Consider the following 27138-nt stretch of genomic DNA (forward strand, 5'->3'; position numbering starts at 1 on the left):
GTGGCCCTGTATGCAGCAAGGGGTCTGGAACTCGATAATGCTCGGAGTCCCTTCTAACCGGAGAGATTCTATGATTCTTGTCAGCTTAAATTTGCAATTTTTCTCGGATAAAGGGTGACACCCAGTGGCTGAGCGGGCTGCAGGCCGTGTGTACTGCTTCACTGCCACACATCATCTGTTGGGCTGGGGCTCCTCTCCTGTAAAGAAAGGCTGAGAGATTGGCAATGGTCAACCTAGTGAATAGAAAGCTTCAGGGGTTTGGAACTGGATGGTCTCTAAAGTCCCTTCAAAACTAATCCATTCTGTGATTCTGCCTACAATGTGAACGCTGGGCTGCTTTACGATGAGCTTTCCTTATTTTCAAGGGGAGCATGAAGATACACAAGTTGGCTGTTTTCTCAAGGATTGCTAGAGTGTGAGCTTGGTGTCTCATGGCTTGTTGGACCATTACAGGGGTGAGTCAGAGCTTCTAGCTGTCATTCAACATCTACTGGAGTCTCTAAAAAGACGCAGTGCCAAAATGACCCCAGACTTGCCAGGGAGTTATAATCCACTGCTGGCATCATCTGGCCTGTCCTCTCATAGGGAAAGTCCTGGTTACATGGTGGCTCAGGCTGGGATGGTGTTTAACCATCCCTGACATGTTCCTTAACATTAACAAGTTTAGTTTATTCTTCATTTGTGAACATCTTCAGATTGTTTAAGCTCTGGGATGTTTTGTACTTAGTGCTTGGGATTTTGTCAGCTTAATGGCACAAAATCCAATCCATCTGTCAGCCGCAGCAGCAGAAACTTGCCAAACGATTAGAATGTCTGTGTAGAAGAAAGCCTTGATTAGCTTATTGTAGAGTCATAGTTGTTGTCCTGTCTGCACAGCTGTATATACTGACATTGCATCAACAAGGTCAAAGGTTCTCTAGTTGTATGACAGAATCTCTTCATCTCCAGACAGTAAAACAAATGGCACGTGGTCTCCATATGAACTAGCATACTCAGCTGCCCCCAGTTTGCTTGCTTGTTTCCTTCCTTCCTTCCCTCCCTCCCCCTCTTCCTCCTTTCCTCCCTCTCTTCCTTTCCTTTCTTTCCTTCTTTAGTTCAGTCTATTAAGGCTTATAAACTTCCTTGAATCTGCTAGGAAAACATCTTGTCTTGATCTGAGGAAGCAAGTGCCCTCTTTACTGGTAGCTCATGTGAAGCCACAGGACTCTGGTAATACTTTCTATTTTAAGATGAGAACGGTGTTAGTAAAGGCTCAAGTGGTAAAGAAAAAGCTATTATTTTGTCCCAGCTGCTGTTAATGAATGGGAAAACTTCTTTGATAAAGATGAAACTTCATTGCACAGCCACGTCCATTGGGGATTACCACAAGGCCCAGTGCTGCCCATGGACCAAAAACCATCATCCAACCAACTTCAATGCCATAACCATAGAACCACAGAATCATTTGAGTTGGAAGGGAGCCCTAAAGGTCATCTAGTCCACCCCCTGGCCCTGCAGTGAGCAGGGACACCTACAGCTCCACCAGGGTGCCCAGAATCCTGTCAAGCCTGACCTTGGATGGGGCATCCACCACATCTCTGGGCAACCTGTGTCAGTATTTCCTTAGAATAGAAAACTTCCTCATGACCAATCTACATCTACCATCATGTGGAAACCACTTTCCCCTGTCCTGTCACGACAGAACATGCTAAAGGGTCTGTTCCCTTCTTTCTTAAACCCCCCTGTTAACAGATGCTTTATTACAGTGTCTCATGCTGAGCTCTTAACTTCCTAATTGCAAGCTCTTTGGATTAGGAATTAATGTTTTTGAACACATTTGCAGACTTATACAGCACTGTTTGGTTTTGGTGTTTTTTTTTCTTTTTTTTTTTTTTTTTTTTTTTTTTAAGGCTAATGTTCCTGATATTTATATTTAGTACCATTTTCCCCTAGCTTCTTTACTGAACATTGTATATGTGTTCTCAGTGTAGATGATGACACGACCACAAATAATGTTCTGATGGCTTTATTAACAGTTATCATAGATACGTATTTTGTACTAAATATAGTATGAGGACTGTACAGTACAAATTTCTGTTCACAGTTCAACATGACAAAACGTCATTACTGAATTCCCATTGGCTACCAAAGTAGAAACAGTAAAAGTACATTAAACATTCACATCTTTAATAAGAAAGATTACAAAAATGTTTCCATATCTGCAAGTTATAGTAATGCACGCTAGAAACCTTTAATTACCCATTCAGTCTTATTAGCTTATAAAATATATTACATTTTATTTTAAAAAATCTGCATAGTTTATACACCTATTGAAGTAAATATAACATCCCTGCTATAATTGCAGGTGAGAGATGCTAAGCGAAAAGATTACTTTGACCCTCTAACATTTGAAGTACGTAAATAGCATAAAAGTGCTAATATCTGTAAAATGTAATGAAAACTGGTGTAGCCCTATTTGGATACATAACATGGATTTATATTCACCTACATGTAGCTGACCTTGACAGAGACAATGATGCATTTGGTGTGGCATCAGAAATATCGCTGCAGAACAGCAGTGTGTGTTTAAGTAAAACCATCCCATAATACCCGCTCGGCTTTATGGGATTGCCAAAGATCCCATTATAACCAAAACGATGAAGCAGGAGCAGGGAGTTTGTTACTTACTGCACAGTGCAACACTGAAAGGATTTGTTTTAAAAGATAGATGCCTGTTGCGGGACAAGTTTGTCTTGTGACCTGAGCGGGATTCCCTTTAAGCTATAGACGGAATGCCCGCCTTACTACAAGTATTCGCTTGGCTGGTTTATGACATTTCACAGCAGCCCTCAAACCAAAACTTGCTAAATGAGTCAATGAGCCGCAGAAGGTGTAAATGCGCATTTTCAGCTTAAGGATGAAAGCCTTTCTGCTCATGGCTTTTTTGACGACACCCACACGCCCAGGTGAGAAATCCTATAGACAAAGCATTTCTGGTGTCTGAAGTCACAAGGCACGTGGCTAAAGGCATATAACAGTTTGATCGCATCTCTGCTGTGCTCTTCCCTACCATCATAAAGATTCTCAGGAAGAAGGTACACAGGCAAATGAATGGACACCTCTATGGTATATCCGGTTTCTATCACAAAATAAATGGTGGAAGCCTTTCAAGAAAAAATGATCATTGGAAAGAAATGTTGCGTTATCATCCTAAATCCCAGGCACTTCAATTTGACATGGCATCTGTTGTCCTTAACCCAGTCATGGCTCTGTAGGGTTTCACCTCTTTTTGCCCCCCCTGAGAACAGCTGGGGATTGTTTTTATCCCAGGACACCATATGGCTTTACACCTGTGTTTGATGCTGCAGCAGTTCCACACTGCCCTTTGCCAGTGACAGCTCTGTGTCAATGAACCACTGTTACCACATGAGTCTTGCAGATGAGGCCAAGTCTGACTCCCTGTGACACTGCTGACAGAACGGATCTCTCTCTCACCTCTCATGGGTAAATGGATGTCAGCAGATCAGCTGGAAACCCCACCGCCAAGTAAGCAAAGGTGGAAGGCTCCTCACTTCCCAAGCTGTGCACCTACAGATGACTTCAGCCTGCTGCTCTTGGACCCCCCAGAATGCAGCCCAGCGTTGCTCTCCACAGGTCCTGAGGTACCCACCTGCAGATGGACCTCCAACCTGACTCCTCCTGGAGGACCTTGCAAACCTCCTCCCCACAGCCCTGCTTTTCCAGTAGGGCTTTCCAAGACAAAGGAAAATCTGAACAAATTTATATGGCACAGAATTGTGTTCACCTCACACAGGGTGAAGAACAAACATTCAACTGTGTGCTCAAGTCTAGACAAAGAGATCCTGTTTCCTTTTAGTAGCACAGAACCTGACAGCTAATAGACAGAAACCCTCTTGTGGGGAAGTTCCAAGTACTGGAACATTGCTATGACTGTAGGTTGTCTGAATTCAGTTTGCTTGCATTTGAACAATTGAATTGCATTTGCTACTGGCATGGGAGTTGGTGACGTGACGTTTTAATGCAATGGACACATCCAGAAAGGAAGCTCAGCCTACCGAGCACTGTGAGAATATCAGAGCCACGGATCAGAGCTGTCAAATGGATGATCTGACACGCTTTTAACCAGATACATGACTCAGTTTGTCACAGAAGCACTTCATATTTGATGCCATCTCGTCATAAAAATATCAGGGATATTTCAAAATACTGTGGTGTATTAAAGTGGCACCTGCAACAACACACTGGAGCGTTTTTGACACGACGATTTCTATTTTCTGAGGTACAGTAAGGAGAAAAGAAGTATTTGGAATAGAGGAAACGTAGGGGAGTGATGACAGAGGGACAGTCTATAACCCTGAAATGAGGTGTCTAAGGTTTCTATGAATATCTTTTAATGCCATGTTATAGGAGAGTACCGTATGTGTTCCATCCACACAGTCGCACAGAAAACAGACATACAGCACCACACGAGATCTTCATTTAACAAATCCACCAGGGCAGTATGCAATAAAAACATGGCTGGATAATATGCTATCATACAAAGGAGAGATGACATTGGTTTAGATGCACAGTGTTATGCACAGACCAGTTCCTAATTTTTCTCCTTGACTGAGGTGAGTGATACTATGACTCAATCTTCCTATCAAGTATATTGCTTAGATTTATTTCTACAGTGTTACCCACTGTTTGGGCAGAGGGGATTTCTGAACCGGGTGTCCTTCTAAAATTGCTGTATCAATCATATTGCAGAAATCAGCAAGGTTGAGGAAGTCCATTCATTGCATTGCTGAGCATAAAACGAGAGCGTGCCTTGTGCAGGGCACATAAATAATGTCTCTGCCAAGGATGAGCATTTTGGATACTCAATAACATTTACTAGTTTATCAGTATACACTGGGTTGATTATATGAAGAAACCAACAAAAGCTGTTTGTTTACAAATTCCCTTATTCACAATGGAATACATTAAACATACTTTCTGAAGGAAGGGTTTGCTTAGCATCCCCAGGAGAAAGAAAAACAAAACAAAACAAAACAGATAATTGTTCACATTCTTTAGGTCTGACCCGTGGCAAGGACACAGAAGGGTTAGATAACATCTAGTACTGACCATATGTAAGCTTTTAATGGTATAAACTCCAGAGATTCAGACCAGCTGAACCCAAATTAAAATGCATGTGTAAAAAAAAGTGTTGTCAGGAGTCAGGGGCAGAAGACACTCAGACAAGCATGTGACGTTTTCTGTGAAGAGTAAGATGGTCCGAACGTGAAAAGCTACGGTCACAGTCTGGGCACTGAAAAGGTTTGATTCCTGTGTGCTTGCGGAAATGCCGCGTTAGTTCATCAGAACGAGCAAACTTCCACGTGCATCCCTCCCAAGTGCATTTGTATGGTTTTTCACCTGAAAAAAGAAACAGAAATAAGATTGAAGATACAAATACATCAGTTATTTGACAGGTTTATCCTCTTGCCCTGTCCAATTTCATCATGTACTTTTATGCTTACTCAAAAAGCCTTCCGCCAGCAACAGGCCGGCAGTGTTCTGCACTGCGCAAAGTTAACAGATAAAAAACCTACTTCCTGCCACAACCTATTATTGTTTTTGTCTCTGCTCCTCCTTCTGCTGTACTAGTGCTTGTTTTGCTTCACCAAGCCTAGAAGTGTGAAAACTTAAGTATTTATTTAAGTATTTTCAAAACCAGGCCCTCCTGTGATAGATGAGCTGGGGAAAGGATTGGTGTTGTCAATCAGCACAGCTGGCAGAAATCTTGTAGTTACCTCTCACAGTTACCATGGTATGTCTCAACTGGTATCTCTGCCACAGACAGCTCAACTTAAAATCTTTCTTAGGGTCTTTCTCTAAGTCTTAAAATCTTTCTCTAAGTCTTTCCTAATAATGGACCCTCATTCTATTTCATAGCGTTGTGTGGCCAAACAAGTAAAGGTTTGACTTGTGTAGAGACAAAAGACAGACACGAACTGCTTTATTTCACCTAACAGCATCTCTCACATTTGCAAAAATCTTGGTTGCATATTCATAAATAAGTCCACTGAGTGCAGTGAGCCAAGACGAATATCTCTGTGGAGAACTGAGGTGGGGATGAACCCACACAGAAAAGAGCATTACTGGACCGTGGTTAGCACGTCCACATGAACCAGGTCTGTTTGTGTTTGGCACACAGTCCAGACGTTTGCAAACAGGTTACTCCCATGGAAGTCTCAGTCAAATTTAGCAGTGATGTAAGGGGTGTGGTAGTGCAGCGTGAACTGATTTGGTGCTTACGGGGTGAGTAATCTGCAAGCAACTGGACATAAAATGAGTGAATAGCCAGTGAATGTAAAGCATACAAGATGATCTTGCTTTAGCTTACAGTCTCTTCTTATGAGTTTTTCCTGCTACATTCTCTCTTTTGTTCAGCCTGTGATTATATTCAGAATATTGCCAAAACCGTTGGTTTGTTTTTTATACCTGGCAAACAGTATAAATTAAAATCTGAATCTACCACTTTACCAGAGATTTGATGAAAGAAAAGCACAGCAGGCTCAAACCTGTATGGGTTCTTCTGTGAGCTTTCAGATGGGAGCTTTTAGTGTAGACCTTGTTGCAGCCTTCATAATCGCACCGATGTATTCTGCGTTTTCTTTGCGTGTCTGGTGACTCCACTGGCAAAGGTCTCTTTCCTGGCTGAACTATAACCGAAGGGTGATTCCTGTTCAATGTCAAAAATGAACAGCATTTAGCACAGCAAACCTCAGTTACTACGATCCATCACAGAGTCTCACATTCACTACTCCGCTGTCTCTTGGCAGTAAGAACAGCATTACAGGCATGTCGAAAAATTCAAGAGGCTTCAGCAAATTTCATGCATTCTAGCAGTAATATCTGTAAGGGCTTACTTTGTGGCACAGCGTAGCCATTTCTACTAATGTTTTGTTAACTCAGAAAGGAAAAAAAACCTCTCAAAATCCACATTTTCAGAAAAAACAGCTTTTTTAAACAAAATTATGAGTTCATAGTGAACTTCTGTTTATTTATTGACAGTTTTTCTTCTGCCTTGAAACGTGGCTAATTGGCCCGTAATTGGAAACAGCTATCCCATATGATTAAAGGAACTGTATCTCCAGGCTTTCAAAGCAGAACTCAATCTTTATTGTTCCAGCCACTCCTTCACAGAGTAATTAAGAATTTCCTGTTTGGTGCTGGCAGGAGGGTGCGGCCTCCCTGTACCACTGACGTCAATTCCTAAAAGCAGAGTTTAGCCTGCGTGACACACCCACAGGATGTCTGAAGTTGGCTCTCCACCTTCATAAACATCACTTTTTGCTTTGAAGCCCACAGGTAGGAGGCAGGTAAGATGCGGGGTGAGGGAATACAGACCTCTACTAAAAATAAACATTAACTTCTCTGAAAACACACCAAGATTCCTAAAAAACGTCATAAACCCATAAACTAGTGATATTTAGGTTTCAACAACAAGCTGACTGCAGAATTGGGCAGAATCTTGATTCTTTCTTCCACGCTAATGCTAGAAAAGGAGGTATGTCAGTCAGAACTGCAAGCAGCATTACAAAACTTGTAATCTCACAAAGCTGCATCTTCCAGCCAATCACCAGATCTATATTGATACTTCTAATGTATTTTATAGCCTGTAGCTGAAACTTAATACATAATGTACAGATATTGGTGCTCCTTGTGGTAAGACCGACTCCTCCATTTGATAGAGAGAAGCTTTCTACACTTCCACTCCTTTCTCTGTGATTGTATTTCAAATTTCCTTACCAACTGATTTGTATTAAAAACCACTATCTGAGGAGTACTTGATACTTCAACCAAGTTCTACTAGGGCTTGTTTTTCAGAAACACTGAATGATTGCTTCTGATAGCAAAGCCATAGGCATGTACTAGGGGTCCTTTGGTAGAAGATAAAAAAGACATCATGCACAGCAAAGAAAATTCTGTGCAACGAGAAAAGCAGTTTCTATTAATCTCCACAGCAGCAAGTTGGAAACTACTGATGTTGGAAAAGTTTCACTCTAGTATTCCTCCATTATTAGTGCTACCAGCTTCAGACTGGGAGCCAAACTCTGCTCCTTGGGTGTTTCTGCAACTGCTGACTGATGTACTCTTCAAGTACACAATAAATCCAGCTAAAAATACTGCAATGGCAGGAAACCCCAGGCAGTGATTTTAGACATGGATGTACATTCTCTTAAATAAGAAAGGCAGGTTTTGAGCTTCTAAAGACAAGCCTCTCTAAAGCAATGCTCAGTTTTACTGCTGCTGCACAGCAGTCCTTCTGGATAATCTGTGGCTTAGCACAGCAAGCAGACTTGGTTTTGGACATGGTAACAGCTGGAAAAATGGAGCAAAAGGCACTGACTGTATGTTGCTTGTGTTCATGACCTAAGAGTACATAAATAAAATGGTGAATATCCATCTCTGTCTCATTTTCCTTTTGGAGGAAAGGAGGCTGCCAAGACTACAGAATGTTAACAATCTTCAGATGGGGAGACGGGCACTTAGAAAAAAGTGAGTAAGATGGCGTCAAAAATCAGAGGTAAAAACTAAACAAGTGCCAATAATAAACCACAGCCCCTTCTTCCATTTCTTTTTATGCAAGACAGAAATCCATGCAATTCCCATCAGGTAAGCATCATTATTTAACAAGTTACCTTCTAAAAATCATGATACAATTGCAGTATTTACCAACAGACTACAGTGAACTGGAAGCTGAAGTCAGACTTCAACACTCGTGCTTGCAAGAAAATACAACTAATTAGGCTTCTTACACTTGAGATTTTTTTACTTAAAGTTTGATTTTGGAAACAATTTTACAGTTGCTTCACTTGTTAAATGTGCTGACAAGTTTATGTATGTAATTCATCTGCCTAAAACTGATGTTAATGTAAAATCAGTTACTTAAATGTGAAACTGAGAGCCTCCTAACCCTCTTTAATGTAACCTCTCTCTGTGTCTGAATAGCATACTTTGGACAGCTGGAACCCAAGAAAAATGGTAAGAAACTGTATAACTGCATCCCATAATGCAGAGAGACGCTGATGAAGCTGTGAGACAACAAGAAATTTTACAGATGTTCAAGTCTCACCTTTTAACTCATTTGAACAAAAAGCTGAGAACTACCATCTACAACTGCTGTACGTGCTGCAGAATTGGAACTCAAAAGAGCTGAGCAAGAACTGCAGCTCTGCAGACAGCTGGGACAACGGAAGTCATTGCAACATAAGGAATGTCTCCATAAGCAGACTCTGTGTCTCTGCATTGTCAAGCAGAGATGATGCTTTGGAACAACGTGACAGATTAAGTACCAATGCTGCCCACACTTTGTATTGAATGTTATATTCTTTGCTCAGCGGATGGATTTCCTGTGGAAACTGGACTCACTGGGAATTAATTAATGCAAATCACTAATGCAGGTGACAAGTCTACAGAAGTCTCAGCCCCAGAGGAAGGGCGTGTTATAAGCCAGGAACAGCCCTTGTTCAAGAGGCCTAACAAGAGACAAAGGTGAAGCACAGCACTTGGTTGCCCTGATCCCACTGAAGTTAGATCTGAATACAGACAGACCTGGCTGCTGTGTGTGTTGAGTCCTTGCAGAAGGTACATATCCAACTGGTAAACATGGATACTTAATATTTTCTCATAATAGAACATGCAAGCTTACTTCTAAATAAACAGCATGCTGTCCTACCAAAGCTAACTGGCAATCAGTTCACTGCACCCAAAAAGCAACACCAGTAGCCAGAATGCAAGCCCAGAGTGCTGCCTGCTGAAGGGTGAGCCAGGACCTGGACTGTCCCATGGTTTTGCTGGTAGAATTCTCTGAAGGGAAACAGTAGCTGGAAACACAGCCATGGTCCATCAGGTACTGCCTAAGAATTTTTTAATGTTTCCATCAAAAAGTTTTTGTCCTAGGCTTCATTTCTTCTGTCTAGCCCTTGCTCTGCCTTCTGCTGTTTTAAACCTGGGCAGATTTGCAGTGGTCTCAGTAATTGCTGTATCAGTACTTGTCTGGAAACAAGAGGCTGAGGGGGAAGAGAGAGCTGCAGGAACTGCTTAAACTGTGAATCCCTAAGCAGTGGCTTCAGGTAAATGTGGAACTTCAATGGATATAAAAGAACTTGTAGGCCTGAGGGGTTTCTTTCCACTGAGTTGCCAATGTTTTTTAAAAGACTAAGTGGTCCACTAAGAAAGTCACAGGAATATTTTTAAAGAAGGGTATTAAGGTAATATAAATACAGAGATCAATATTAAATGTCTTCAAAGTATTTTTCTAGTTTGCTGCTGGTTTTACATAAAGATATCACTACCTCATTGCAGTTCCACTTCCAGTGAATGGTAGCATTGGAACCAGCATTACTTTAGAAATGTGGTTGCTATGTAGAAATACACACCTATGTCTGTACGATGGAGAAGAACAAAAGTTGAAATTGCATCTCACAGTGGCAGCTCGGGAGAAAGGCTTTCTGGATTTTATCTATCTTGTTCCTTAAACTTAGTTAAATACTGCACTGAACTGCCTTTTGTTCCTTTGTTGATCTGGGAACTACTGTTAAGTTACTTACTCTTGCAGCATTACTTCCTGGGGAGACAATGAGGTCATTGGAGGTGACATTCGTTCAGGATAGAAGTCAGTCTTTGCTGGTTCACTTCCCGGTTCTACTTTAATTGTTTTCTTCAGTGCTGGCTTCTCGAAGGACTCAATAACAGGCACTGTGTGGGGGAAGGTCAGAGATGGAAGACAACGTATCAAGAATATGGAGAGTCACATAAATAAATAAAAGATACACCTAAGAATCTGTAGTTAATACTAAAACTGGAAGGTTTTGTATTACTGTCCCTATGAACTGTGATGAAAAGAACTTGAACTCTCTTTTTCATCAGTTCAAATCTCAGCAGATCTACTGATAAACCACTTTTTACGTAGGCTTAAAGTAGAACAGAATGCAACCTCGTTAAGTTTTGTGAAATATTTACATAGTAAATTATATGTTTGCATATTTTAGAAGGTGGATATATAGTAATTTTCCCAGCATGAGAGGACAACAAACACAACTCCGACAGCACCAACCTTGCATGCTGCTTGGACTATCCATCTCATCTGTAAGGACTGTGGACACCATGATGGGCTGCTGGAGATGGGGAGCATACATGAAAGGAACTGGCTGGACAACAACAGGCTGAATGACCGGGAGTATTCCTGGGCTTCTCAGTCCATGGCGAGAAAGAGCAGCAGCCATTACAGGAGGGATTGTTATAGGCATGGATAGCGGCTGTACTCCTGGGGGTGACGGTGTGAATTTACTGATGGGAGAGCTGGGTGAGGACAGAGTCAATCCAGGGGAGGTTCTCCTATGCACAGTCTGAAATTTTAAAGGGGAGGGAGAACTGCCAGCTGAAGGCGGTGAGCTTCGCTTGTTCACCGTAAGGTCTACTGGCTCCATCTGAATTCCATTCGACAGTCCATCAGGGTTCGAGTAGAATTTATTGTGCAACATGCTTGGTGCAGAATAAATGACACTGTATTTGTTTGGCTTCATTTGGTCCATGTAATTGGATGGGTATGACTGTCAGAAGGAGCAGAAAAAAAGAAAGAAAAACAAATAATGAACCAACATGCATAAAATTACTGCTGAAAAAGAACAATGGCTAATAAACTGAGGCAAGACGCAGGTTTTCAGAAAGCATTCCAATATATTTTCTAAACACAATTGAATAAAACAAACCATCAGATTTCACTCAAAGGAAGCTACTCACATACCAACTCACTGTTTCAGTAAGCTATGCAAACATTAATGTAACTTCTCAAAATGTTCCTTCTTACAGAGAAAACTCCTAGCAGTACATCTCTCAGTTTGCCTGTTTCCCTTGTAAAGGACATTTATCTGATTGTAACTATCAATGTTAACCACAAGTATTAGTGCAAAATGACACCGATGTGTTTTTTTTCTTTCCAGTTGCTTTTTGAAATGGTGAGTTGAGAAAACATCATTTTTTCCTGCTGCATTCATGTACTGTGATGAGAATCAACAAAACCGATTCCACAAAACACCCCTAATTAACACTGTTTTCAAATAAAACAGCACCAATAAATCGATCTACAAACAGTACATACTGCATTGAAAATGTTGAAACTTTACTTAATCTTTTTATGACTTACAAATTCAGTTTATGTATGTGTTCATCTTCCATGGTGAATACTGACCACTGAATACTGATAGGGATCAAAACTTGATGGTATTTAGCGTCGACCAAATATCAATCAAGTTATGAGCACAGGCAAAACATACCAATCTAAATGGATAAACGATCTTAAATACTTCTGTTAAAATTGCTGCTGTTGGTTCACAGTTCAAAGTCTACTCTGCTTCAGTGAGCTGTGTAAGTTTTGTACCACTGTGCATCAGTGTATTTACAGTTCTGCAAGTTTGTCGGGGATGATCACATAGGAACATTTACATTGTTTTATAAGGCATATCTATGTTCAGGTGAATGTGCACTTTCATTCCACTGAAGTGCTCTTATCTTGCAGTAACACTTGCCTGAAAATAAACTCCTCTGACTTACAGAGCTCTGTGTGTACCACAGCACGCATGAATTCACGCACAATGGAGCCTTACAGATCTTGCACAAGTGTACTCCTCTGAACCCTAGAGCTTAGAAAGATCCAAGAATACTCGAAAGGAAAAAGACTGTGTCATCTAAATCCTCAGGAATGTTTCTGGTCACTGAGTGGATTAAAGAACAAAGCATTTCCAAGCTGTAACCTCACTGGTTAACCAGTTAACCTCTTCCAGTTCTTCAACTAACACTAAGCTTGTGTTGAAAAACTACCAAACCGTTGAAGAATTGTGCAGAGACCTGAAAACTGCAAAGGTTAAGTAAAACACATTTAGACAAGCAAGAAATACTTTCTAAGAATTGGGGAGAATATAACTGTATTTTAAAAGGGATTATTTTTGGGACTTGGCATTATCCTGCATGCCTTGCATTATTTTCCACAGGAAGTTTCCATTGTTGTCATTAATCTGGCACAGATTTAATGCCAGCTATTTCTTGTGGCAGTTTGGGGGAGCTGAATCATTTTTCTAAGCTTTTCTTCTGCAGCTGTGATAGAAAAACGTGATATTATTACTTACAGTATGTGTATGTGCTGTGTACAGAAAGGGTGCTGGCTACAGAAAGGGTGAAAAAGACAATTAGAGTGCTTGAACAACCAGAACTGGTACTTCTGTTGTCAGTCAGAATCTAATTGGAATGCACTTTTGCTTCACTATCAATGAAGCACAGCTGAAATGCTGTTAGTTTGGAGTAGGTCACACTCGGATCCATCTTCTTGCTGGCCTTAAAGTTCAGCTTCCCGTGTCTTCTAGCAAAGCAAAGCTGCAGTTTCCATCTCCTTAGGACTCAGTGATTGTCTTTAGGTTGGCAAAACCCACTGATTTCAGATTTGGTAGGTCACTTTCTTTGCCAGGGAAGCAAAGAAAATCCCTCTGGGGAAATGGGATGGGAGAGTAAGAAAGATTTCACAGTCTCCCTTTGTAAACTGGGAGCATTAATAACAGCAAACAACTATCTGGTTTTCTAAATATCAACGACTGCAGTAACCACGAGTGTAATTAATTCACAGCAAGAGTGGACTTTTCTCACCAATCCTAGAACTTCCCCCAGGGACCACAGCCTGTTCTGGATGAATGTAATAGCTGTAATGAATGACTCTGATTGACCACAGTCCAAAGCAGAACCAAGCTGAACCTGCCTGGCTAAAGCTGCATGGACAGCATTGCTGAAGTCAGCAGATCAAATGACAATTACACAGCAAGGTGAACAGTTAACCCTGTCTTCATCAGACTTCACAGGAATGTTCTACAGCATTTATGAAGGGCAAGAAGGGAGAGAGAAAGGGAAGAGATTTCTGTCTTTGTCCACCCATGAGCACAGCCTGGTGTGTTGTGTTCATCACTCACCACCGCTGTACTCACTGTCCTCATCAGATCCTGGCCAAATCTGCAACAGCATTATCTTATATTGAAAACACTAAACACTTAATATCTACGTGAAGTATTTCGGTGGAACAGTGTAAAACTAAGTATTACTGCTCAGTCTGCCCAAAATATTTAAGCTGATTTATTTCAATGCATTTTCCCTGGATTTTTACTGTAATTAAGAGCATATGTCCTTCAGCCTGACTTAGGTTAAGAAAACCCAACAAGTTCTCACTTTCCTATAAATTCTGCTGTTACCAAAAGTCTCTGCACAGGACTGTATATTACTACAGCAGCTCACCATGAAGATGCAGGGTTGTAATTCAATGTATATTCCTTCACAGGCTCTGTATGGGTCTTTTTAATGTTTGATATGATCACTTTTCCTCTTGGACCTCGCTAAGCAGTTCATTTCCATTTTGTTGCTGTTTGTTCATAATAATAAAAACACAGCATTCAACTCACAAAGAAACTGCAAAATAAGTTACAGCAATTCCTAATATTCTTGAGTTATCGTTCAAAAATATCCTTACGTTCATACAATCAAATTAGTAATTCTAAAAGGAGAAGTCACCACTCCTTTCCTCTTCATAAATAAAAAAGATCAGCTGAACACGATGAAAGCACTCATCACTCCCCAGCAGACTGCTGCTCCCATAAGGTGACACTATGAAGCACTAGCCTGACACAATTTGCTAAACTCTTATTAAGCTGCCCTACTGAAACATACTGCTTGTTGTATATTATAACAAATCCTATCTTTTACAAATTACACAACCCTCTGAACTGAACTGTAATCTTGCTAGACTCTTGCAAAACCAGGAACAGATGAAGAACCTGCTTACATCCTTAAACAAGCTGTCAAATTGGTATCATAGAAGAGGACAAACAGGATCTAATCCAAATAGTAGCTAATACATGAAAAAGCACACTAGCAGGCTAGTTAAGTATATTCATTACCTTAAGACCTCAAGTGCTGCACATAGCACTTTGCCTTAAAAAGGAGTAAAACATGTTCTTTTGACTGATAGAAGGGCAGGAAAACAGACTGTTTCTTTCAATTGAAAGATGTTTATACAAAAAAAAAGTGACTTATTTCACTAAATGATTACTGGTACTTATCCAAATGCTCACAAAGTCCTCACAGAAAACATTTAGGAAGGATTCAGAAAACTGTCACTATTTCTTTAAGAACTATCATAAAATCAGTTTGATAACTCAATTCAACAAGCAGTACAAGCTGTTGGTAGAGTGATGAAATAGTGTGGGTGCAAGCTTCAGCCATCTGAGAAGCATAGTTAATCCTTTCAGCCACACGCCCTGAAATACAGTGGTGCCAAAGCTGTAATTTGTTTCCCTCTTCCATCCCAACTAATGGAATTTTTTAAAGGCAGCTTTTATACCTACAGACTGTGCACGTTCAGGTAAAATAACCAATAATTCGCAAAAGGTTTCACTGACTTTGACCTCTAACAATACTATCAGAACGATGGACAGAATAGAAATAAATCCTGATTTTAAAACTACAGGTTTTATCAGCCCACAGTAAACTGGACCCTGTATTCCAGAAACAATTCCACCACTGCAGTAACAGTTTCTCTTTCCTTCTACCTCCTCAAATGAAGTTCAACAACACTCACATATTTGGGAATGCACATTCGCCTGTCCTACATTCCCTCCCTACCTCACCTTTAAAGGTGCTTCCAGAGCAGTTTCTGCTGGACTGGAAGGCTCAGAGGAAGCTGCACAACTAAACAGCACCGTGGAAGCCAGAAGGGCCTCAAGGGCTTGCGGCTCAGCACTGAGCCTACAGGAACTGAAACAAACACTCCTCAGCCTGAGGAAGAACTAAGTGATCTGCATGAGGGAATCCACACTCAAATAATGTCCTTTTGTCTCAGGTAAGTTTTCTTTTCCTGCTTTTATTTTGCATTATGCAATAACTAAGGGGAAGGTATATATATTTGGTAACACATCTGCAGAACCTTTGCTGGGAAACAAAGGCAGATGTATACAAAAAAACAGCTCCAGGTGTCTCTCAGAATCTTGTCATTTATTTATTAACATTTTTATTGCAGAAGTGGCCCACTTTTTGCCTATGACATAAACCACAAAACATCCTTGAACAGTCATAGATAATCATCTCTGATCTGAACAAGGACATGCAATTACTGTGATCAAAGTCACAGATCAACTGTGATCAATACTAAGGCTCTTTCTTGACCCAAATAGTTGGACTTTGTCAATACATTTACATCCTCGGTAACAGGCTGACTATTTGTCTACTGCTGCTTAAAAGTAGATAAAATCCATGAAAATCAAACTCGAAATTTAAAATGCAAGTAAATTTAACTCTCAGAAAGTCATTAGTAGCACCAAACAAATCAGAGTGCTCCCACATGCACTTAATTTTGTGGTGATTACTCTACATTTTAAATAAAACAGTAAGCAAACCATACACTGAGAGATGCCAGTAAGAGCATCAATTTCATGCACACTAACTTATGTATACTGACTTCTTGCTGTTAATTGATCAGCCTTTCTAAGGTGTGGCTTTGTATCACACAATCTGATCTTACTGCAGGCCACTGATGAAAGGATGGGTCCTATTCCCTCCTTCTGTCTCTCCTCTCTCTGGCACTGAACAGCTACAGAGTGAACCCAGTTTGACCAAAAGGAGGATATTTTTGGTGGGCTAGCAATTCTAACCATTCAATGTGCTGGGTCAAAGGATCCATATGATGGGTTCACATCATACAAAGAAGACAGTGGGCTGCAGAGGAGGAAGAAAAACCATAATCTTCCCTTTCTGCAGCAGCCTGCTTCCTAAGGTCCTATTTCCCCAGCAACCTAAATCATCACAGTTCCCAGCGTCCCTTCTCAGCTATGCATTCCTGCTGCTCTTGCTTATTTATGCTGAGCTGGTGCAATACACCAAACCAATGGAAAATTATAACAAAAAGCCAGGTTTCCCTTTCTTTTCCCCCATTTCTTCTCCACTGCTCTGTTTCTCATGTGATCACACAGTAAGAGAATTAATCTAGTTTATCCAGGAAAAAAAGCCTTTTATTTATTACTTTTATTTTGTAAGGATTTTTCTGTTGGTTCCTCCCTGGCACATGTGGTCAAGATCAGAAGAAAAACAGAGAAGGGGATGGTGAGAAGCTGTTCATTTAGTTCCAAGGTGTAATGTTGACACCACAGGTTCTTGCCAATTCACTCTAAAGTTTGGCAGCTTAATTTCAATCCACTTCCATCAGCAGCATGACCTGAAGTGATTATATTAGCGCTGTGTGGGTGAGGAGTTCTTAGATGTTCTCCCCTTTGCTCTGTGGATGGGAACACCAGCAGAAGTAACAGCAGAGGTCATTAAAGGGTAATAAATTCATGAAGCAATAGTAAAAATGTGAACCCTGTTGACCTAAAATCAAAATACAGTTTCACAGCTTTTTGAAGGGTAGTACAAAGCATAGAAAAATCCTGGTCTAAATGTACAGATGGAAAAACTACAGAATCATTACAATGGCTAGAATATCTTTAAAGTCTTACCACTGAAACGGGGTCCATGGCTTCTTGCTTGATAGGGACTGGATCAAACATTAGCATCTTCTTTATTCACCTCTTCTGATGCCTGTGATGTCCTGGCCTACACAGGAAAGACAATGCGTTAGAAAGCTAAAGGAAAGCCCCAGTTCAGCTTTGTGAACTGGAAACAGATTAATGTTTTGCCAGATAAACATCTGTATTTATTCATCTTTAGTAGAACTTCTTAAATATCTGACAAAATTTCATTTAAAATGTTTCTGTTCGGTTTATTCTTTCCCAACTGCCGTTAAAAACCAGCAACATCTACGCACATTAATGAAAGTTAACATGAGATTTTGTTGTTTGTGTCAGCATATCAACCTTCATTCTCAGCTTTCATTATTTGTCAGTGTACAAATGCATCACAGTTTATGCCGTGCATTTCTCATCACCATTATAGTTTCAGAATTATCTTGTACTGCCCAAATCTTCACGTGCAGTGACACTGAAATCAATGCAAAAGAAGGAATGCAAAAAGGAAGTGCTCCGATTCTCTATAAGATGCTGAGGATATTTACTTTCGACCAGTAGATGGCACTGGAAATAAACGAATACAGCCAGACGGCCTCATCCAATTTCAGCCCAAGTAGGTTAAAGGCCCAACAACAGATTGGGAGTTTGGGTTGGAAATTTTTCCCAGAAATTTCAATAAAATGTGAAGGTGTTCCTGCTTCAAATTAAAACCATTCTAACAAGTCTACACTAATGAACAATCCTGCAATTAACTGTCACATGTGTTTACAGGTAAGAAACAGGTAACTGCTTCCAGAGAAAGATGGCATGAACTGTTGCTAGTCTATAATGAATTACCCACTGTATAAATAAAACCTGAAGCCTTTTAGAAAACTATAGCAACAGTGTACTTTTTTAATAATAGAAACAAATCAGGGTCGAATGTAAATAAAAGCATCTTCATGAATTTTCTTACAAAAGACAAAGGCCCAATAGGACCAAACTACAGCTCAAAACAGCAGCTTGATGCAATGTCCAGTTTAAACCTTGACTGTAGTTGTGTAAAATGGCTCTATTTGCTAAAAGTCCTGATAATTTTGTGAAGTCCTTAATCTCCCTTGTGAGGCTGTCAGCTGTCCCAGTTTTCAATGAATGGTTGGTTAACCTTTCCAGGTATTTAATGTTTCATATAGGTAGAACTCATGCATCACCCACGCATCGCTCACACATACACACTTATATATAAGCATCGTGAAAACATTAAGAAGTGGTACTCATACAGATAAGGAAAGTTTACGGTAAAACTCAGTTTTCTGTTTAAACAGTGACAAAACAATTTGTACTTCAGGAAGAGAGGAAGGAAGCGAAGAATAAATGAACAAAAGAGAACGAATAAGAACATGAAAGAAAAGGTTAGCTGGCTTTAAGTAAGCAGTCACGCTCCCATGTTCCCAGGGTATTCTTTTTTTAATACTGGATTTTCTTCAACTTGAAGAGTTAATCCTTTCCTCCCTTTACCTCAGAACAGTGCACAGAGACATTTATTTCACTTCATGCTACATATCTGAGTGTTTTTTGAGAGGGCTCTGAATTACTGTGCAAGAATTACAGCAACGTTGCCAACAGAAAGTGTACTGCACTGAGTGAAAGTGGAAAGTAACTTTCCATCTTTCTCCAATGCAGTCACCTAAAAGAGTAAAGATTATTTCTACTGCTGCATTGCAGTCCAGAAACTGAGTACTCCTTTATCACATTTTACTCTTAAAAGAAGTTGTTAGTTTTTTTTCTGCCCATTTGTTAGTAAGCAAAAGCCAATTTTCAAGAATGGAAAGATTTATGAACATGTAACTCTTGGTCTTCTTTGTCCAGATCAGTGAGTCTGATGCTTATTTTGTGGTAACTGATAGAGCTGCTGAAAAGTTAATATAAATCAGCTTTGAGTCCCTCATTTACAATGTAGCTCAGAGTGACACTTTCCCAAGACTGCAAATAAACTAATGAACCAATGCTCAAAATCAATTGCTTGGACCATTCACAGTGAAGTGTGTGCATGGATACACTCACACAAACATGCTCCCTCAAATACCAAGCATCAACAGCTTTTCTTAGCCTATCTGTGCCTACTAAATCAAAACCTTCCAGTCTCTATCCCTAAACAGCTGAGAAGGGAGCAGTAGAGAAGGTAAACAGTCTTGACTGTTTCTGTTACAGAGGAATGAGAAGAACAGTTGGGTTCTACTTTACACGCTGTTTTCATAACCTATTTGTTTGAAAGCCCACAAACTGTTTGGTAAATAAAGCTAACTTCTGGAAATACAACATACGATCCCTTGTTTCTATCCCTGAAAATAATAATAATAACAATAATAATGAGGAAACACCAATAGGTTCATATTAAATGCATTAAAAAATAAGGGTCCTTGACATTCACATCTTAGATAAATTATTTTACGTTAATTGGGCTTTTTCATGTGGGCTGAAAGAATTTAAAATGCATGTAATCTGAAACTAAATAATTAACTGCAATCCAGTAGGCAAACATTCCACCCTCTCTTTTTTTGCTCTCCTTCTCTTCTCCTGCTAACAAGCCACCCGGTTTTACTTGCCTCCTCCCATTCACTCCACCCTGTGGATCTCTGCCAAGTCAGCCCGACTTGTCCAAACAGGACATGGCTTCTGATAAGATTTTGCTCACGCCCTGTACCTCAGAAAGACAAATGAAGCAATTGGGTTTTCTATGCAAATAAGGACAGGTGCAAGGTAAAGTCCAGGCAAAGAACCTCAGTATTTTCCAGTGCGAAGTCCAGTGTCAACAGCACATCAGAAAAGTCACAGACTCTGCCCTTATGATCCAGTATGCATCTAAGTATCCCTTCCATAAAGGAAGCTCATCATCAGGACAGTTCACATTGCTGTCTGGACTGGCCACTTTTTGATATTAACTTCTCAATTGCTAAGGTTTATTGTTTCAGAGACATCATTAGGCATGAATGAGAGCTTAAACTTAGTGAAGATTCACACAGCTCATTTACTATGGACAACAAGAGCCAAGTGGCTGAAGAGAACACCCAGCCTGCACATCTGCACTGCACATCAGCTGCCAGAGCAACCCCTGCTGCTGCAAATTACCTCCACCAGCTCTGCAGATCTGCCGTGAAAGGAAACAGTGAGATGGAGGTCAGTTCTGACACTGCACTACAAATCCTCTGCGGCATAAAGCATTTGCTCTCACAAAGTATCTGGAAGAGTAGACAGATAGTACCTGACAGGTACTACTGCTACGGATAGTGGAGTGGTGACCAGAACTTCTGCCTCTCTTCATTCTGGGTAAAACTAGATGTGAAGTTTGATTTCTCAATCCTTCTGCCTTGGGAAGGAAGGAATGCTGCTCTGTGGTACAGCGAGGCTTTGTCTAGAAGCATCAAGGTACTACAGTTATTGTTAGTATAATTACAGAACAATGTACTAGTATCTGCTGAATTACCACTACATGAATACCCTCCCTGAAGACACTGCAGTTTCTTCAGCTGGTATCTCTGGTGCACACAGCTCTTCAGTCCAAGCCCTCTGGGACTTAACACTGTACACTTCTGCCAGCCCCAAGTCCCCTGCTATGAAGGAGAAGTGATGATAGCAGAAGACTCTCAACTGATGAAATCCAAAGGGATGTTTCCTGAAGCGGGGTGAAAACCCCTTCAATTGTAACCTGGAAGATAGTTCAACGCAGAAAAAAAAACAGCCTCTGAGAGCAGAACTACTGGGAAAAGGTAGAAAAAGTGTTTTCCAGACCTAGTAAGATTAGCTCTCAGAAATTTGTGTTGAGTTTTGGATGATCCTTTGTGGAGCCACAAGTTGGACTCTGGGACCCTTCCAGCTACAATTCTGTCTGCATCAACAGCACAAGTTGCACAGCAAGACCTGAGTCCACAAAAAAAAATAAAGTATTCCTGCAGTTCCATTAAGTTTAATGGGAAGTAACTGAGTGCTGAACTGTGCTGGGCCTCAAAACAGCAGCAAGCCAAGAACCTCCCCAGCAGCGCAGGGCAGAGCAGTCAGACCCAGCCCAAAGCAGGGTCAGGAACAGTGCAGGGGGAAGGGAAGAGCACAGCTGGTCCATGAGGAACAGCTGGAGGGAATTCATGAGAAAGTAGCACACCAAGGAAATGTTTTACTGATGGGCAGACCCCTGGGTTTGCTTATTCACTGAATTTCCTCTGGGAAACAGTAGTAACTGCTGGAAAAGCTACTATATTGTGTGAGAAGAAAGAGGTAAATAGATAAAAATTTCCTACTGAATGTTTCACTTGCTAGGCATGAAAGAGATACTATGATCAACAGTAATATTCTGCTTAGATTTCATTAAGTTGTGCCATCTAAAAATAAACTTAAACCTCTCCAAAAACGCTATGAACTGATACATAGCACTCCAGTGTTTCCAACCTACTTCAGTCTAACATTAATATGCCTTTAAACTAGATGCTTCAATTATTTTAATCAAAATAATTTGTTGTAAAAAGTCCACTACAATTAGATTTTATGTAACAGCAGATTTTGTTATTTTCACATAGAAAAGCAGTTCAGGCTATTTTGGCTTTTTACTGGTATGAAAATCTGCCTTCCATGCTGAAAAATCTGCAACTTTGAGCAGCTCACACAGCCCTGCTTTGCTGACATCACTCCCACCTAGAATTAGTTTGATGTGCTCATTTATCAGCTGTGTAGCAGAGTGATCAGTATTTCAATTAAATGCGTAACACTTGCAGGCTCTCTGAAGCCACATGTCTGGAAATGGATTTCTCAAATGTAAAAAAAAATTGGACAAAAAAAGTTCTTGCAATGATCACTAAAATCACCTCATTTCTATCAAGTTAAAAATGGAACCCTGATATTCAATTCAATTCTACATTTACTGAACCCAAGGGAGAGAGGAAAAAAAGATCTTAGGGCACCTCCATTAGACAATATTCTCCCCTACTGAGGCAGACTGCTGTCTGGTTTCCTGTCTCAGGCTACTGCTTAGAAAGAGAAATAGCCCAGTAAGTATAAAAGATCAGACTTCCGAAAACAAGTGAACTACGTGGAATGGTATGAAAATCTTTCTCTTCCAAACTGAACTTTTCTGTTATGTTTTTTCTTAGAAAGTTAATTTCAAAGATATTTTTAACTACTATTTCATGGAACACAAGAGAGATTTAACATTTTTTATACTACAGGAGAAAAGAGGAAAAAAAATCTAGGCCAAAATAAAGGAAGTGTGCATTTCATTTATGAAAAATAACTTAAATGATTAATTTGAATGAGGGTTTGAATATAGGGCAAATGTCGATGAACTTCTATGTACCTACACAAGTGAAATAAAAACAACACGGAGAAGAGCTGGAGAGCACGGTGGGTACAAATGTGATCAAAGAAGCCTGGACTCTTGAACATGCCTTCATGGATCACGTTTGTTGATAGTATACTGACTGCATGACAGGCAGGCCACCCACTTTATTATTATTATTATTTTACTCTGACTTAGTGTACTATTAAAAGCCTACCAGAGCTCTATCTTTCCATTTGGCTGATGTACACTTGCACTTTTTTTCCCTTGGGAGCGATCCGCTATAGCTACAGAGCCCTCAAAGGCTCAGCATCAACTGAATCCTTAATAGGGAAGGGTTAAATTTCTCCTCAAGTCAGCCCTGCCAAACTTCATATTCTGGATTGGAAGCAACTAGCCTTGGAATGAAAACACAAAGCTCCACTACTGACAGTATAAAGGAACTTTAAAAGACCTCCTGTTAGCAGCACTCATTAATATTAAGAAGTTGGTTTACAGAACTATTACAATTTTAATTTTTCTTGGATATTATAAAACTTGTAACAACAAAAAGGTGTGAACCACAACGTTTACAGTTTTTACTACATGGTAGTTTCCAATCTCGAACTGCAGTTAAATGCAACCCTTTTCCTTTGTCAAGGGAAAAAAAAGAACCAATGCTTGAAATCTTCTTTAAGTTAAAATAATTAAGTAAAAATAAGTGACAGTAACCAAGGAAAATAATCAACTGGAGACTCACCAAAACTGTGTGAACAAATTCTTCTTGTTATCCGGAACTCTGAACTGACAAAAACAAACAAACAAACAAAGTAAGGGTGTGCATATAATCTTGTCATTTTTTTCCCCCCTATAATTAAGCCCCAAGAGAGGAAATTTACAGCACATATTTCAAACATAAGATTTAAACCACACAATGATCGCAAGCAATTACTTCTTAACATCCAAAAGAGCAATATCAGGTACTAAAAGGCTACTTTAAAGAATGAAATTTCAAGTGTGGTGCAATAGGAGAGTTGAAATATTTCAGTGTATACTGGAAACACACATATCCCAGAATGTAAGAAAGAGAAATAAACAGCCCGTCCTACATTTTCATCCAGGGCCTGATTCAAAGCCCATTGAAGTTGATGCAAGCCTTTCTCCTGATTTCAATGAGCTTTGGCTTTGGTCCTTCAGCTCCTCGGCAGTCAGAACCAAAAAAGAGAAACATTTACATTCTCTTCCTGCATTTCCTCTTGATGTTTCGCTACATCAGCTGGTAACAGGGCGTGGGGAGAAGTCAACCATAAAAACAGGACTGAAACATCATTTTTGCACCTATGAAAATGCCCAACGTAGAACAGCCATACCTATTTATTCCAAAGAAAAGTAAGCCAGTACTCTCATTTTCTGCATTACATCCATGAGACAGAGAATCTTCCAGTTTGGATAATGAGAGCGTATTCCTTTCAAGAACCAGAACTGCAAAGCACTCGCAATGGGCCATCCAGGTTGGCTGAGGGCGGCAGCCAAGGCTACCTCAGAAAGATGACTCTGCAGATGTGGGCTCTTTTCTCACACCAGCCTAACTCTGTGGCTTTAATGAAGCAGTTCCAGCCCAGCTGGTGTCGCAAGCCAGAGGAGAAAACTCGCTCTCAGCGGAGGGAGCACAGCTCTTCAGGTCACCCCCATAAACATACCAGGAATCGCGGGTGCGCGTTAAAGGTTAACTTGGAAATCTCATGATGACATAACACAGGCATCTTAAGCAACTGTGAGTGTGTAGGGACATGATAACTCACTGGGTGGGGAGAGGGAGTTGAGGGGCAGTGGCGAGGGGCCTGGACAAGGCCACCAATCCACCAGAAAACAGCTCGAAACAGGAAAGAGCACCACATATGCCACTTGGAATGTGTGACGCAAACCCCAGCCTTGAAACAAAGAACAGGAAACAGCTCTGCTGGCTGCACTGGGGAGAAAGCACAGAGAAACATTTAAGCGGCCCTCCCTGACCCTATATTCATGAGCAGCTGGAGTCTTTTAAAACAACAACAGTGGGTGGAGGTGTTTGTTCATTGGGTGTGAAGAAAAACACTGTCCTTATGCAGGGGACCTGCCCTATTGACAAACAGGCGCCCTGCACAACAAGAGGGAGCAGGAGATTTTCAGACACCGTGGGTCACAATGATTAACTGCAGCCTTCCCCACGCTGATGGATTTATTGCTGGACTGACATCACCAGTAGATGAACAACACAGCTTCGATGCTCCCAGCAGCCAGCTCCCCATCCAAAGCATGGGTCCTCATGGACAGAACCATAGGCACCAGGCATTGCTTTTAACTGCAAAGGGCTTCTTCTGGACTCCTTCATCTGGTACAACTCAGCAACCTGTTCCAGAGCTTTGCCTACATCATCCCTCTGCCCCATACAGACTTCACATTATTACCTGTGGATGTAATACTGTTATTCTCAAAGCTCAACAAATGAACTCCTCAAGGTGGAGACAGAGCAAGGGTGCATCTTGTCTAGATGCCCACTATGGCAGCTTCAAGGCAAGTTTTCCTTCAAAGCTGTGGTCTCAGTACCATCTTCCCTGACACGCTTCGGTTCTTTGTATCCCCATGGGTAGGACACCTAATGCTATCAACTGTGAGGCTGCCTCAAACTACACGGTGGGTCACAGTAGCAGCTGCTGGCTCCACGCTGACCTATCAGCTCCTCTTCATGTTGGGTATCTGGGACTCTAAATAGCACCAGCGTTGCACAACTCCTATCTCCAGCATCTCAGAACCTTTGTCTGATTTTGCTCACATTTACATGGTTATTTGTCTGAAGGCTTTTACTGTTGGCAACGTAGGCACTGGTTGCATAGGTCACATCCCCACAGCACCTCAGGGCTTGCTCAGGGCTCTGTTGCTTACAGGAAGTTCTGTCCAGTTCCTCGTGGAAGGAAGCAACACATTTAGTATCTTTTTTCCCTGCCCTTGACCCCAGGCTCCTTCACAGTCTGCACAGTGCATTCTGGGGAGAAAAAAATAAGACTTTTCATTGCTTGAACAAAAACAGAAGAGGTCACTCGTGTCGGCATCCTCAGGTTTTCATATCTTGATATCAGACAAAAAGTTCTTCAAAATACAAAAGTTGCTCCGAAGTAACTCTGCAGGGTCAGGTAGGATTATCACATCCAGATGCAGCTCCTCTCACACGGAGTTCCACATGCACCTTAAAAGCGCTCAGTGAAAAAAGCCATTACCGCGGAGCCGTGTAATCCTTTGTCTTGGATGCAGGTAAGGAGCATTCACGGGTATTATGAGCTTCAATAAGTCTTCCAAGCTCTCCTCCCGCCACCCGAACGGAGCTTTTAATAACAATGCAGCCCTCAGAGCCCGGCTCCACTTCCTGCTCTTTCAGGGGCCGGGCAGCAAAGGCAGCGGGCGGACAATGCAGGTACCCACCGCGCTGCCGGGCCACAGGCACAAGCACGAGGCAGCCCTGGCGTCCCCGGGCGGCCGTTGACTCGGATCCAAGGCAAATATCCCGCTCCCATTTCGGCTTTACAAAGCGACATCCACAAAAGGGAGCCGAACTACGGTCGTTATTTCTAATTCCATATTTAACCGCGGCGCTTCCCTGGACGCTGCGTGGTTGAACTTCACCGACCTCGCTGCAACGTGGTGCTGCGCTCGGTGACGATATGCGGGAAAACCTATTTCCGAGAGCCCGCATCGTCCCCGGTGAAGCGGGTCGGGCCGGGCCGGACGCTTCCCATCGCCGACCTCCTGCAGCGGCGTTCCCAGCCGCCGGGCACCGCTCGCCCTCCGACGGAGCCGCAGAACCCGCCGTTCTTTTCTAACCAGCGCTGCCCAGCGCGGTGCCACGTCGGGATCCGGTGACACCGCGGTCGAACCCCCGAGGGGGCCGCGATGAGCCGGGCCGGACCCCCGAGGAGCGATCCCGAGTGCCCGGGCGCCCCCGGCGGCCGTGCAGGTGCGCGGAGCCCCGAGCGGAGCGGAGCGGAGCCGAGCCGAGCACGCCGCCACGCAGGAGGCGCCGCCTGAGCCGCGGGGGGCGAGCGAGTCCGGCCCCGCGCTCCGCCCGGCTCCGCTCTCCCCGCTCCCGCCTCGGGCTCCGCGGAGCCGGCAAACTTTCCCCCTCCCGCAGCCCGTCCCGGCCCTCACACTTACGCGTTGCTCCCGCAGAGCCGGGATGGGGTTGGGGGGGGGACGGCTGCGGCGGCTCCGGGCCGGCGTGTCCCGCGGCTGAGGCGCCTCCGCGGTGGCTCCGGGTCTGAGTGC

The 27138-nt window shown here is 41.9% G+C and overlaps 1 protein-coding gene and 1 long non-coding RNA gene across 9 annotated transcripts; one reads left to right on the top strand and one right to left on the bottom strand.

The window, feature by feature from the left end:
* Positions 1-1989: 1989 nt before the first annotated feature.
* Positions 1990-27138, bottom strand: KLF3 (KLF transcription factor 3). Of its 7 annotated transcripts, none has more exons than XM_015862483.3 (7): positions 27028-27138; positions 23603-23641; positions 17553-17649; positions 11090-11585; positions 10584-10731; positions 6549-6709; positions 1990-5400 (listed from the first exon to the last, which is right to left on the bottom strand). In XM_015862483.3, exons 3-7 carry the CDS (start codon positions 17607-17609, stop codon positions 5219-5221), a joined length of 1044 nt encoding a protein of 347 aa, XP_015717969.1. In that variant the 5' UTR covers positions 17610-17649; positions 23603-23641; positions 27028-27138; the 3' UTR covers positions 1990-5218. The 7 variants fall into 7 exon arrangements, with proteins under 7 accessions (XP_015717969.1, XP_015717967.1, XP_085403399.1 ...); XM_015862481.3 differs by having other exon boundaries at positions 23603-23646; XM_085547273.1 differs by lacking the exon at positions 27028-27138 and adding an exon at positions 25290-26906 and having other exon boundaries at positions 23603-23646.
* On the top strand, positions 7207-11553 carry LOC116653431 (uncharacterized). 2 transcript variants are annotated; one of them, XR_014946003.1, is made up of 3 exons: positions 7207-7349; positions 8462-8529; positions 8983-11553. It is a non-coding gene; the product is annotated as an uncharacterized LOC116653431 (long non-coding RNA). The 2 variants fall into 2 exon arrangements; XR_014946004.1 differs by having other exon boundaries at positions 7217-7349; positions 8467-8529; positions 8983-9117.

The sequence above is a fragment of the Coturnix japonica genome, chromosome 4, assembly GCF_054131305.1.
Source record: "Coturnix japonica strain WE chromosome 4, WE-NBRP24, whole genome shotgun sequence".
NCBI classification, from domain to species: Eukaryota; Metazoa; Chordata; class Aves; order Galliformes; family Phasianidae; genus Coturnix; species Coturnix japonica.

What these genes read in the sequence shown, in the direction of transcription:
- KLF3 (XM_015862483.3), bottom strand. Translation starts at nt 17,609, where the DNA reads ATGCTAATGTTTGATCCAGTCCCTATCAAGCAAGAAGCCATGGACCCC. An exon ending in CCATGGACCCCGTTTCAGTG is followed by an intron (nt 11,586 to 17,552) that starts GTAAGACTTTAA and finishes TCCTTCTGACAG; the next exon opens with TCATACCCATCCAATTACAT. An exon ending in TCACAGAAGAACCCATACAG is followed by an intron (nt 5,401 to 6,548) that starts GTTTGAGCCTGC and finishes TTCTTTTTTCAG; the next exon opens with GTGAAAAACCATACAAATGC.